The following is a 12,660-nucleotide window of genomic DNA, read 5'->3' as shown; positions in this document are numbered from 1 at the left end:
ATGCACACGTTCTGCCTCGTGCTTTCTGCTCTGCCTTGATGGGGTGAATCTTGGGCACGGCGTTAATAGCCTCCCCGCAAAGTGTCTGTAACACCATTTTTGAGGGTTTATTTTCATTTAGATGGAACCACATCTCTTCCTCCTGGTGCTTCTTTTGATGTCGGAGAAGAGGCCTCAGACACTGGGTGGGTTGAGAGGGAAATGCAAATAAATGCGAGGGCAAAGCTCTGGCTGTCATTATACAGAGACGCAGTAAACACATAAAGGCAAATATGCCGTGTGTGTGTGTGTGTGTGTGTGTGTGTGTGTGTGTGTGTGTGTGTGTGTGTGTGTGTGTGTGTGTGTGTGTGTGTGTGTGTGTGTGTGTGTGTGTGTGTGTGTGTGTGTGTGTGTGTGTGTGTGTGTGTGTGAGGAAGGTAAATGCGCCGTGTGCAATGCGGAGATGCCGATCCTCCGATGGGAATGTGTGCAGAGGATCCAATTAGGGGAGAAGACAGATGAAAGTGCCACTCAGAGGCAGAGGAGGTAAACAAGACAAGCTCAATGAGTCCAAAAGTGCTTTTTCATTACACTCAGCTGTCATATACTTAAACTTTCTTTCTACCTGTGTGAGGGTCAGGGGCGCCACAGAGGTGCCCCCACACCACAGCTCATTTGCAAATAATAGCCGGATGCCGCTGACCACGCGGTGTACCGCTAAAAAATGGATCCAATATGGGTCTTATTACCGTTGGCAATGTGGCAAGTACTGTATTTTATCAGAGGGTGTCCCTCTCCAGCCAAAAACCCCCCACTAAGCTACCTTCAGTTGCCCTATGACGTATATTGGATGTCTGCATGTTGGCCTTCAGGAATTTTCAGGCGGTTCCTCGAAACCCAAAACACCAGCAGCACTGTTGAAAACGTATCACTATCGTTCTGCATGAGTTCTCAGTAAGTTGCTTTATTTTATATGCAGAAGAAAAAAAAATAGTAGTCGTTGTCACCCTGTGGCCGATGCTGTAGAGATGTGTTCCAGCTAAGTAACTGTTGTGGTTTCAGTGTCTGGGGTTTAATGTGAAACTGCTGTCTGCTGTCTCAACTATACAACTATATAGTCACCATCCAGCTGTACCAGTCCCGGATGCTCTGTGACTTGTTTGCCCTCTTCACATTTTAAGACAAGCTATTTTATTGCTTCTCGTCGGCGTCGTCTTTTGAATGTTTTTGTCTTTTCTTTTTCTTTTTTTTACACCACGAGGGACGGGAGAGAAAGGGAAGCAGGCACCTTCCCCGAAAACGGTGGCCATTAAAATGCAGTCAATGTCAGCTTTTTCGACAGGCACTCAAACCATCACTGGTTTTTTTTGCGGTTGTTTTTTTTATTTTCTCTCTGACTTGCGGTGGACACGTTCTTCAGGCAGTGGGCTTTATCTGGCTGGTTAGAGCATTTGAAATCCCAGTTGGATCCTGTCATGAAAGCTGTACCTGTCAGGCGGATTGGTCTTTGATTTACACTGTGCCAATAGGCAGTTGAGATTGTGTCAGGTCGTCGTTCTTCTTTTCCCGTCGGAGCCGTTTCCTCGAATGCCATTTGGAATAATTCATCCACAGGTGCAGTGACACTAACTGGAATTTAGAATAAATAACGCAGTCGTGTGCATAGCTGACAATAATTTACCTTGATATTATCTGGAATGAATCATAGGAGGTAAGGTACATCAAGACGGATTGCATAAACAAAGTTGCATTACTTTTCTCTCTCTGTGGGATCTCATTAGGTTGTGACTCCAGAGGTTTTAGCCGTGATTCCAAATGTTGTGGCGTTCAAAGGCTGTCGACAAATTGATGAGCTGCTTTATTTCAGGCATCAAAAGGAAAAAGAAATCAATTTTGTTACAACTTTGTTCTTATTTGTGCAGTTTCAACCATCATTCCTCTTAGGATCACATTGTTCTCAATTCAGTTATTCATGATATCTGGGATTATACTCACATTACTCACATTACTGATGAGGCAAGAAACAGCAGCAGCAAAAGTATCGATCACATTATTTGTAGGTTGAATTATAATAACAACTCTTTGACAATACTATGAACAGGTAAATCAAGTTGTAACCAAGTGCACAAACAATAGTTTGCAGCTCTTGACATCCAAAACTCAACCCAAAAGCCCCATGAGCAGAGACTCATTCATTCTGAGACAGCTCAATACATTTATAGTCAGAAAACATATCATGCTCTGTTTTTTGCAACACCTAAATTATTTTTGTGTCAATTTGGAGTCTGTGTATTAGTGATCGTGGAATAGAGCCGTGGTATTGGGCCCCCGCCAATACAAGCTCTCGACCAATCGCCAGTCAGTTTGAGCTCACAATCATGTCATTTCCTCTTAATTTTATAGCATCAAATAACAAACTTAAACCAAACTTCTCATAAAAAGACACTTGAACATACATCAGTGTGAAAAGGACTACCTAAAATGACAGAAACCTCTATAAATGAAATTTATTATTATTATTATTATTATTATTGTCTGGTCCATATACCGTATGCTAATAGTAGGAGGCGGGGTCAGGCATGCACTGCAGCAAGCCTCCAGGGGGGCGATACAAATTGACGAAACTATGAAATTTACCAGGTCTATCCAACAGTCATTATTTGAAGTATATGAAGTTTGGCTAACCTGGAGGTTTGTATAAATGTGTCTAACTGTTTGACTGCTTGGTGACATTTTACTACCAAGGTACAATTTCAGACTAGAAGGGGGCTTAAAATATGAAAATAAAACCTTTTAAATTTGAGTTCTCACTGCGAGTTCAACCATCCAAACAGTTTAGCCCTCTGCGACAAAACTTTGTTTGTACAAATGTGTAGCTGTGGAGTTGTATTTCGTATGTAATGATAATCTTAAAATTTAAGCATGCCCATCACTCGGTCGGACAAAAACCTGTCTGGGTCTTCCCAGACCTGTCACGGTAAAAAGTTATACTCAAGGCTGTTATATAGTACAGTCAGGAGTCGTGCTCTTCACATAAAGAGAAGGACATCCCTTCATTTTTACAATGTTCAGCCTTTCAGGACCCCCCTTTCAGTCGGTCAGTTTGTGTTACAGCTGCTTCCGTCCATTCCGGGAAAAGTCGAGTCTGAAAAGGCAAGACATGGCGTTCAGAATTCTTACAGGGCTGCGCCACATTCTTCAAACGTGCACACACGACTTAACTCTCACACCAGAGTGCTATTACTTTCATGAAGCCAGGACAAAAAAAAAAATAACAAGCTGGTGGAGAAACTAAGCAGTGGCTTGGTCTGCAATCATGGTCATGGCCAGATTGTTTTCGGGTCGTCAGTGGCTCTAATCATCGAGCTTCGGACTGGCTTCTTCTCCCTCTGCACATTGGACAAAATTGATTGTGTTCTTAAGGCGCCCCCTTTATTCACAAAGGCTGCAGTGATAACAATACTTCACCGCCAAACTGCAAAGCTATTGTTGCAGCCGTCTGTTGCCACTAACAAAGATGTAATCACTCAAAGCTTCCAACTAACAATTTTGTGCTGGCTCTCGCTTTCTTCAGAGGAGTTTGCCAGGAATGACTCTAACGATGCCTCATTTCCAGAGCCACAGACATACACATGCAGTGCACATGGAGTGTAGTGGTGAAACCAAAAATTTACACTTCCATGCACCATTATAGCTTATTTAAAAAAAAAAAGGTTTACTATATGAACCCGATTGAAATCACATATATCCCCAGTTTCCAGAAAAACATCCTAGCCTCTGAGCTTTGCCCTATTTGTATATTCTTCTTCTGATATTTACTATGAAACGATGAGTTTGTTCTGTAGAGGAGGTGTGAGGCCGGGGATCGTTCTCCTCGTCAGAAACAATGCACGGAGCAGCGCTTCCTTTTAATCATCACTATCAAAGCAGACAAGCAGGCAGCCAAAGTGGAAATTCCCCGGCTCTGGGGCAGAACGAGGCACCGTTGAGGATCACACTCGCACTGCCGAATATCGCCTATGGGGAGATAAAGGTGATTATTCAGCCGGCCAATTAGGGCGCTGTTTGCATGTGCGCTCCTCTCTCTCTCTCTTGCCGTTTGTTACATTACCACTGCTCACAACTCCCGTCCCGGCAGAGACGGGAATTAATAAGGCGCCGCACGGATGTTTAAGGGTATTTACATTACACATGAGAGTGCACGTTTAGGCATTTCTGATTGGCTAGAGCAAGGCTAAACTTAGCCTGGAGATAAGTTTTCAGATACGAATATATATTTATATACATACTTGACAAAGTGGATTTTCTGACACTTTAAATCCAGTGTATTCAATATTTACTTTGATTTTAATAACAGCCTTGCAACTGATTCAGACATCCATCTTTTTTTGGGGGGGGGGGGTTATCAAGCAAAAATAATTCAAGTAGTCTCTAGAAAACATTTTCTTTAGTGTGACTTTCCTAACAATTGATATATCACATTAAATTAGACACTATCCTCCATTTCCCCCCTGCTGAAGGGCATAATTCATCACTTGATTATATCAATTTGATCTTGCACTTTTGTAAAAAAAACAGGAAAATAGGTGAATATATGCTGAAGTTCCCGATGGAGCATATGGTGCGATTTACATATTATATCCCATGCCATGGCTTTCCACGTTGGTTCCGCTTCAAGAACACAAACATTTCATGGAACTGTGGTAACCTTATTATGGAAGCTGCCAACAGTCAGCTCTTCAGTGTCTGAGCATCCTTGTGCAGAAGCACAGTGGAGACGTTGTGCAAAAAGAATGAAGAAAAAGAAGGGATGGCAAGGCGCCGTGCCTCACTGCTCACCCCCCCCCCCCACACACACACACACACACACACACACACACACACACAGAGACTATGTGCATCTTTTCCTCTGCATGATCAAAGGCAGTTGCTGTTTTTTTCTTAACTATTTATCTGTCTCAGTGCAGCAAAGAACCATCCCACAGCCCTCCCCGAACGAGTCGTACTGCTTTATAACGTCAAATCACAGTGGATTAATCAAGACTTTTAGGCAACAATCATCGTCTCAGAAAACCCCCCAAATGTCAAAAATAAAAAGAGATCACGTGCAGTGAGAACACACAGCACATTTCACACACTGTATACCATGAAACAGTCAAGGGGCACATATCAGTGTCCAGATGTGGTTGATTATCCCACTGTGGTTCGACGTCGTGACACAATATAGTGCATCCTGGAGGAGGAGTGGGAGCGCGCTTTCTTTGTGTCTATCTGTTGTCACTCATTCAAATCACTTTTCTTTTTTCTTTTTTTTTTGTTGATCAAATTCATAATTTATGCAGTGAATTAGATAAATTAGAAAGGCAGGCAGGGATGGTTGAGCCATGACTGAATTGCTTTTGTATTTATGTTAATTCCAGGCAGCGTTTCTCTTTTGTCTGTTGGAGCTCTGGAATGTTACTGAGGAGGAGATGAATACTGATGGATGTGAGGATTTCGGCGAGTTTAAACCGGCGGAGCACTGCTAAAACCACGTCCAGCACGCCAAAAGCACCGGCGATAAAACCTTCTCTTGTCCTTCTCATGTCTTAGATCTCGTAATCGAGTTTCCCCTACTGCTTTTGCACCCTTAACCCCTCCCCCCCAACTTTGTCAGATACAAAATCAAGCTGGATTCGGACGAGGCTCTTTACGGAGGTCACGGACGGCTGGACCACAACACCGAGTTCTTCAGTGAGGCCCAGCCCTTCAACGGTCGCTCCAACTCCATGCAGGTAAATATTTCCACAATCACACTTTTGGTCCGATTTTTATGTTTAACGTCAACGAGTGCTAAACATGGAGTATACTTCCATTAGAAGTCCAGGGCCATTGTAGCAGAGTCCAGTCTCTAGACCTCTTCAACTAATATTCTATGCCGTACCGCCATCCCACTCTGCATACTAATCCGGACGAGGTTGGAAGGGATGTTGTACATGCACACTGAATAAGCGACAAAATTAAGTGTACTCAAACATGTCAGTATGCATACTAAATGATTTTTGAGGGTGCTGTCGATGGGCACTATTGTCCCACAGCGCAGCACGCGTATGTGATGGAGGTGTTGCTCACAGCCGAAAAACCATCAAAAGTAAGCGTGGGCGGGCGATGAGACAGCTCCAGAAATATATCAGAAAATTAAATATGAAGGATAAAAACTTTGGATCATTTGTTTTTGTTATTGTAAAATAACATTGTTGCTTCAACTGCCCAACAAAAACACGTTGAAATACCATTCACCTAACTCGCTCATTTGTATTGTGCAGACTTGTGGCACAGCTTTGGTCTCGTAGACCTTTCTCTGACTTTTGAAACGCACATGCAACAGCAGACCTTTCTCACATCAGGCTGAATTTGTGTGACTAAAAACAATGATTTATTTCCACTGAAATGTCCCTGCGAACCAATCCATTGAGCTCCCGAGTCCCGACTTTGGCACAACAGAAGACACGGGCGTCATGAATGCTATTAGTTGCTTATTTGCCTACTCAATTAAAGGGCCTGCTTTGACATCGTCCTGTTGTGCTTGCTGAATAACTGGCATGGCTTTTCTTACACACCTCAAGAAAAGCATAAAAAAAAAATCCATTAGTCAAATCCTCTCTAATTGACAACGTAACATTTCACTCGAGGATTTTCAGTGTAAACATGAGTGAACATGATGACACTTGAGAAGGTTACTTTATTGTTCATGTGATTAAAAGGGGACCGAGCATTTGCAGTCAGGGCCTCGAGGTTCTGGAACGATCTCCCCAGGGAAATTGGGTCGACTGACTCAGTAATCTCTTCTATGTCCTCTCCTAAAACAAACTTTAATAGGAGATCTTTTTCTGATTTTACTTGAATATTAATTTTCTCCGATCTGTCTTTCTGAAGGTTTAGAGCTATTGTCTTTTAAATCTGTATTCTTCATTTTTTTAATGCTGCCTTGTGAAGCACTTTGGAATCTGGATATTTTTTAAATCTCATTTTGCTCTATAATAAATATTTATTGGTATTACTATATTATCATTACAATCGGGAAAATGGCAGTTACAACAACCTCTCGATAGGTTTAGCTGACCTTATTTCACATCCCGATATACCACCTCTGCCAGTCATGTGATTAATTGTATCTAGTGAACGCATAGTGTTTATTCATTTTTAGTTAGTTAGTTAGTTAGTTAATTATTTGTGTGTTTTCATCCCCCTATGTAATATTAACATGCCACTGTTGGCAATATTTTCATTTCTTTGCAGCCCTGCCAGCAGTTCATAAAATGTAATGTCTCTCAAACTTGTATGCATTAATCAGGTGGATATTGTATCATGGTAGTTTAGCGTAATTCTTCATGCAGAAACAGAGATGTACACACAACCACCTCCCCGTTACCGAATGTCAGCTGGCAGTGTGTTAATGTTTTGCCCTTTTTATGTCCCGTGTTTGATTTCACGAATCAGTTTAATTGGCTTGAACTGGAGTTTGCAGTGAGGGGATCTCTCAGAGCCGTTCTAATGAGGTGGTAGTGGGTTGTCATGAAAGAGTGCTGCCTGTTCTGGCAGAAAGCCACCGTCTCCTTGGTCTGGGCTGCCTAAACGCTGCTCTATAATTTATTATCTTCATCATCAATATGATTATTTTTTAAAGCAGAATCCAGAAAATTATCAATTATCTCCAATCTGCGAAAAGTAAAGTTAGAGCTGCCTGTCTGTGCCTATGGTATCTGCTGTTGGTGGTTTCTCCACAACATTTTGTGAATATGATATCTGGTGTCTATGCATTTTTGCCCTGCTCATGCTGGCAGTTATCCCGGAGTCAGAGAGATTAATGTGATTCTGATTACAGATTCTCCATCAATACAATTTGCATTATTGATGGCGTTAGAAATTTACCTTTTCATATTGCTCGGCTCTTAAGCTCTTGGCATCATGGAGGGCAGAAAAATATCTGGGAGAATGAACCACCGGGCGTCCATCGTGGAGACTACTTAAGGCTAATAGCATGAAATAGGTTGGTCCTTGAAATATAGCAAGAAACACTGACGTGCAATCTTAAGCAGACTGCTGGAGGATCTCCCACGTTTGCCTCCTTTGTCTCCCGATGTGTTTTCCTTTTCCTGATTCAATTAGCTGAAAGGCAATAAGATGTTTGTGAATAAGGTCAGGGATGAATTAGTGAGGATCAGCACAGATACCAAAATAAAAAATGAGTCCACGTAATGTACGAGGGCAGTGTTGTCTGTGAAGTGGTCTGCCCAGTCATCAGCTCCTGTGTGTTTAAAACTGAGAGTTTGTTGCGCGAAAAGAGAAATATGTCGAGGCAGTGCTCTTATGCCGTTTTGGTTCGAAACCAGGGTTGACATAGCACCTTCTGAGACTGTTTAACCGATGTTTGTTTAACCCCCACCTCAGATCCCCTCCTCAGATTATTACTGAGAGTGTTGCAGTTATTGCACTTTAATGCATCAAAAAATGTGTTTCACGGAGCTGACACTGCTTTTGAGGGGAACCTTTCAGGCTGTTTTCAGATTGCGTTGGTTGGAACGCCTCTCCCTCTTTCATGCAGAATGTGACCCTCCATCGCATTAGCTTAGGTTTCATCAGGTAAGGCCTCAAATTCCACATTCTCTTTAAATCTTTCCAGACTCTCATTAAATCACACGCGTCGCTGCTCCACCCGTGTCCCTCTTGGCCAGAATGTGAAGTTTAGTTAACAAGTCATCCGCCGATGTCGGCCCCATTATGGATTAATGGGGAATGAAAGGAAGTGAGGGAAATGGAGCCGACAGGGGAGGGGAGGGGCCGAGTTAGGGCGGGGACCCTACTGCACACACTGTATCTGCTGTAGGCCCTTTCGCAGAGATTGCACATCGGGATTGTAGTGTTGCATAAAGATGCTCTTTCCTCCTCCTCCTCACACCTACCTGGCCGTGATAAGAATAATCAGGTCAGAGCCTCTTGGCGGGGGCTGCGAAAGGTGTCCACACAGCCCATGATTAATTTAACAACTGTTGATTTCAAAGTCCGCACAAACTTCTTTCTCTCCTGTGTTTGCTAAGGGTCCGTCAGTTCTCCAGCTCCCTCATTACTGAGCGATAATAAACTCTTATCCTCCAAGAATGCATCGCTCCTCAGACTGGGGATGCACATAATTGGATGAAACCAGCAGAGTCGAGAGGACTCAGGTGGCTCGGCAGCCTGCGCTGAACACCGTGTAACTGTAACGCCCCGTGCTTTCAAATCTTGTGCCGGACTGTTGTCTTATGATATCTCTATAGTTCTTTCGGTCTTTTATTTTTTTTCTTCATCAGAAAAAGACAAATGCGGCCACCTCCTTCAAATCAACAAAAAAAAAAATAGGAACAACACAGAAACTTGTGGACACGACAGGGATGCTTACCAGGCAAAGGAGCAGTTGCTGAGATCAGTTCATGAGATTATACTTGTATGTAATTTCATAAGTACATGCTACATCTATTACACATGTAGATAAAGCTACGATGAGTTGATCACCAGTCTGTTTTTCCCCATCCATACAAAAACTCTATAAAAACGTTGGCTACCCTTATGTCTTAGTGAACTGACAGCCCCATGCTCAGGAGGGCACGTCATCAGAATCCCTCTAATCGATGACTTCCTTTTATTGAACGGTTATAATTTATTCATTTAGCAAGACGAAAACTTTTGTGAGAAAAACGTAGTTTAACCTCTTCCGGTGTTTGTCACAGTCACAGTTTTGTTTGAGTGTTATTATGTCAGACATAACGCTAAGAAAACGCTGATGAGTAATTAGCTGCTTGGAAACCTTTTGATAAACTTTGCATGTTTCAAAGCGGTTGTCTCCTTTGACACTTTCACGAAAAAGAAATTAAGTTGAAGTGGAGAAGAAAGAGAAAGTGAGGAGGAATGTAGCGGGCTCGGTGCCAGTGATCAAACGACGTACATTTCCATCAGAAAGATCTGAGGCCCAATGCTGAAGTGTGAACCAACAGAGTAAAACTGTGACAGGGCGTCTGCTTTACACTTTGGGTACATATGTACAGTACCAAGGAATCCTCATGCATATACAGTAAGAAATATACACACACATATTCTGAACTCTTGCACTAATATGTATAATGGTGAGTATGTGTTTACAGTGTATAAGGCAGATCAGATCATCCTGACATCATTCAACCTTCTCTTTTTTAAGTTGTTTCTCGTGTAAATAAATCCTCCTGTGACCCAATGAAAAGTTATCGACTTGGTATCTTGATCTTATTTTAACAAACTTTTCTACCATTTCACGGGATTTTCGTTTTAGCGTATCTCCTATTTCTTTATACGCAACATTAAGTCCCGTTAGCTCCATGATTGAGTTGTCTAATCGTGGGTATTGCCGCAACAGACTTTCGGCACTGATGTTGTGGAGTATGTGTTGAGTTGTTAGTGTAACCAGGGCGGGCCGATGACCACGACAGAGATGCGGCCTGATTTGTAAACAGAAACCGTTATAATCCATTAATTGAGCACCGACCGAGTCAACCATCCAAGTCAGGTTTGTGTTCTTACCCAGTCAGATCCGTGGTCGTCGCATAAAGTACAACCCTGCACGGACAGAGGTGCTTACTGGGAGCTGATCCTCCTTTAATGAAGTGAAACCGGGACATGACTGGCGAGTTTAAGTGCACATATAGTCGGGCGGCCGACTTGCCGGCAGCCGGGGTCAGGAGACAGACACCTGGAGGATGAGACATTCCTGTGAAAGCACCTCATGAATCCTTCATCGGCGTGTTTGAACATTGATCAGATTGAGTATCAGGCCGAAGGCTGGACTCTGCTCGTGAAGGGAGTAGAAGATCTGAATCCTCACGTGTGGATACGAGGGCGAGAACATCCACGAAACAAAAGGAGTCAAAAAAAGGACACAGCCCTGGCTAACTTTTTTACTAGGGCCCGACCGATATATCGGTTGTTGGCTGATAATATTGGCAGACATGAGCCTTTCACAGACATGTCGAATATGAAATCTTTTATTGTACACAATAGACAATGCAGAAAAAAAATGTAATATGTAAATTGTTTATTAGGTTTAATAGGTTCGATAATGACATCTTTGCTGACACAAACAAGCATGTGGACACAATGGACATTACTGAGGTCAAGCAAAAATCATCAAGTTCATATTCATGTATCGTTCGATAAGTCATTAACGTTATTATCGTGACAGGCCTAGATGTATCGGTTTCGGAAATCTCGTATACCCTAATATCGACATCGACATCGGCCCCCAAAAATAGATATCAGTCGGACCCTTTTTTACTATTACAGCTCATGTACTTCACGAACAGTTATCTAATTTTCTTTGCAACTTTGATATAACACTCGGGACCAATAATCAGATTTGCAAGGGTAATTTTGGACAGTGTCTGATAGGAAATGTAGCTTTTGAGTGTTTGCAGGCTAGAGAGATAAACTCCTACTCCAAATGACTCATCAGAAAGCAGCGGAGGTGTACAGTATGGACATTTTTCAGACAATTCAAGTCAGACGCTGGAAGTCCAGGGTCTACGCCGATGAGAACCGTGGCTGACATTATGCCTTAGAGATGTATATTAATCTTGGCTGACTTGACGAGTGATCTAAATTAGACCACACCAAAGGTTGACCAGGACTGTGAAGTAATGAGCATTGGGAGATCAGCAGGGTGATCATGAGCATGCCAGTGACTACTCACTGCTATGCACTGGCCTGTGGCTACAGCGAGCTGAACATGTACCGCCCACCGACCCAGGCTCAACCTACATGTTTGTGTTGACTGGCTGACATGAAGGAGCCCTATACATTCATGTCAGTTCTACTACATCATTCACCATCCAGACGTTCATCAGCCTGCACAGAGACCATGTGGCCTTTTAAAGAAGAACACATTTTACCCTGAGCTGCTGTCAGGGATGCAGGGAAGTCAGGGCATTTTCCGAACACAAATGTTGCTCCAGTCTTATTCCGTAACGTGAGCCCATGTGAGAATGCAGCACGAAAATCTCCGCAGGCTTCACAGCGAGCAGGTGGGCGCGTCGATGGCCGTAAAAACACAAAAGCACTGCTTGCGGCAGCGGAAATATGGTCCTATCATGTCCCTCTACCCAGACGCCACAGGAAGTTAGACTGACTTCCTGCTGCATTTGTATATGTGAAAGGGCGACCTCCATTAAATGTCCAGACCCAATTTCATGGACATTTCCCCTTTTGTTGACTGTTGATTGATTGATGTTCTCTGTTATGGATCAAACGAGTTTCATTAGACTTCTACTAGATTTTAATTGTTGTATGGAAATGAATGCCTGGATTAATGCGGATTACGGCCATGGTTAGCTGTGACATAAAGTCACACGATTCAAATTAAAATGGTTAAAAGAAGCCAAACTGCTGGTATAGCCCTCCATCCCTTATAGCTGCGTTGCAACGGGCAGCAGTGCTGTAGATCTGAACTATATAGTGTGTCGTGCAATGGGATAACTCAAAAGCAGAGTGACTCCTCAGCTCTGGTGATTCTAGTGGCTCGTTTTGTTTTAGTACAGCTCCATATCGGATAACAAGAAATATCTGATCTGTTTCTTCATTGTATCTAGTCTCACATGAGATTCATGGTGTATAGAGTACGCATGTATCTAATTTACAGCT

General features: G+C 42.8%; 1 protein-coding gene across 1 annotated transcript in view; it reads left to right on the top strand.

The window, feature by feature from the left end:
- Positions 1–12,660, top strand: part of gbe1b (glucan (1,4-alpha-), branching enzyme 1b) — a 68,858-nt gene that overhangs the window by 53,071 nt on the left and 3,127 nt on the right. The window contains exon 15 of the mRNA XM_035622795.2: positions 5,636–5,753. Coding sequence (XP_035478688.2) covers positions 5,636–5,753 — 118 coding nt within the window. The remainder of the gene's footprint in view (positions 1–5,635; positions 5,754–12,660) is intronic.

Source organism: Scophthalmus maximus, chromosome 11 (assembly GCF_022379125.1).
Source record: "Scophthalmus maximus strain ysfricsl-2021 chromosome 11, ASM2237912v1, whole genome shotgun sequence".
Lineage (NCBI taxonomy): Eukaryota > Metazoa > Chordata > Actinopteri > Pleuronectiformes > Scophthalmidae > Scophthalmus > Scophthalmus maximus.
The sequence above is the reverse complement of the archived record's forward strand: the minus strand, read 5'-3'. Positions and strand labels throughout refer to the sequence as shown.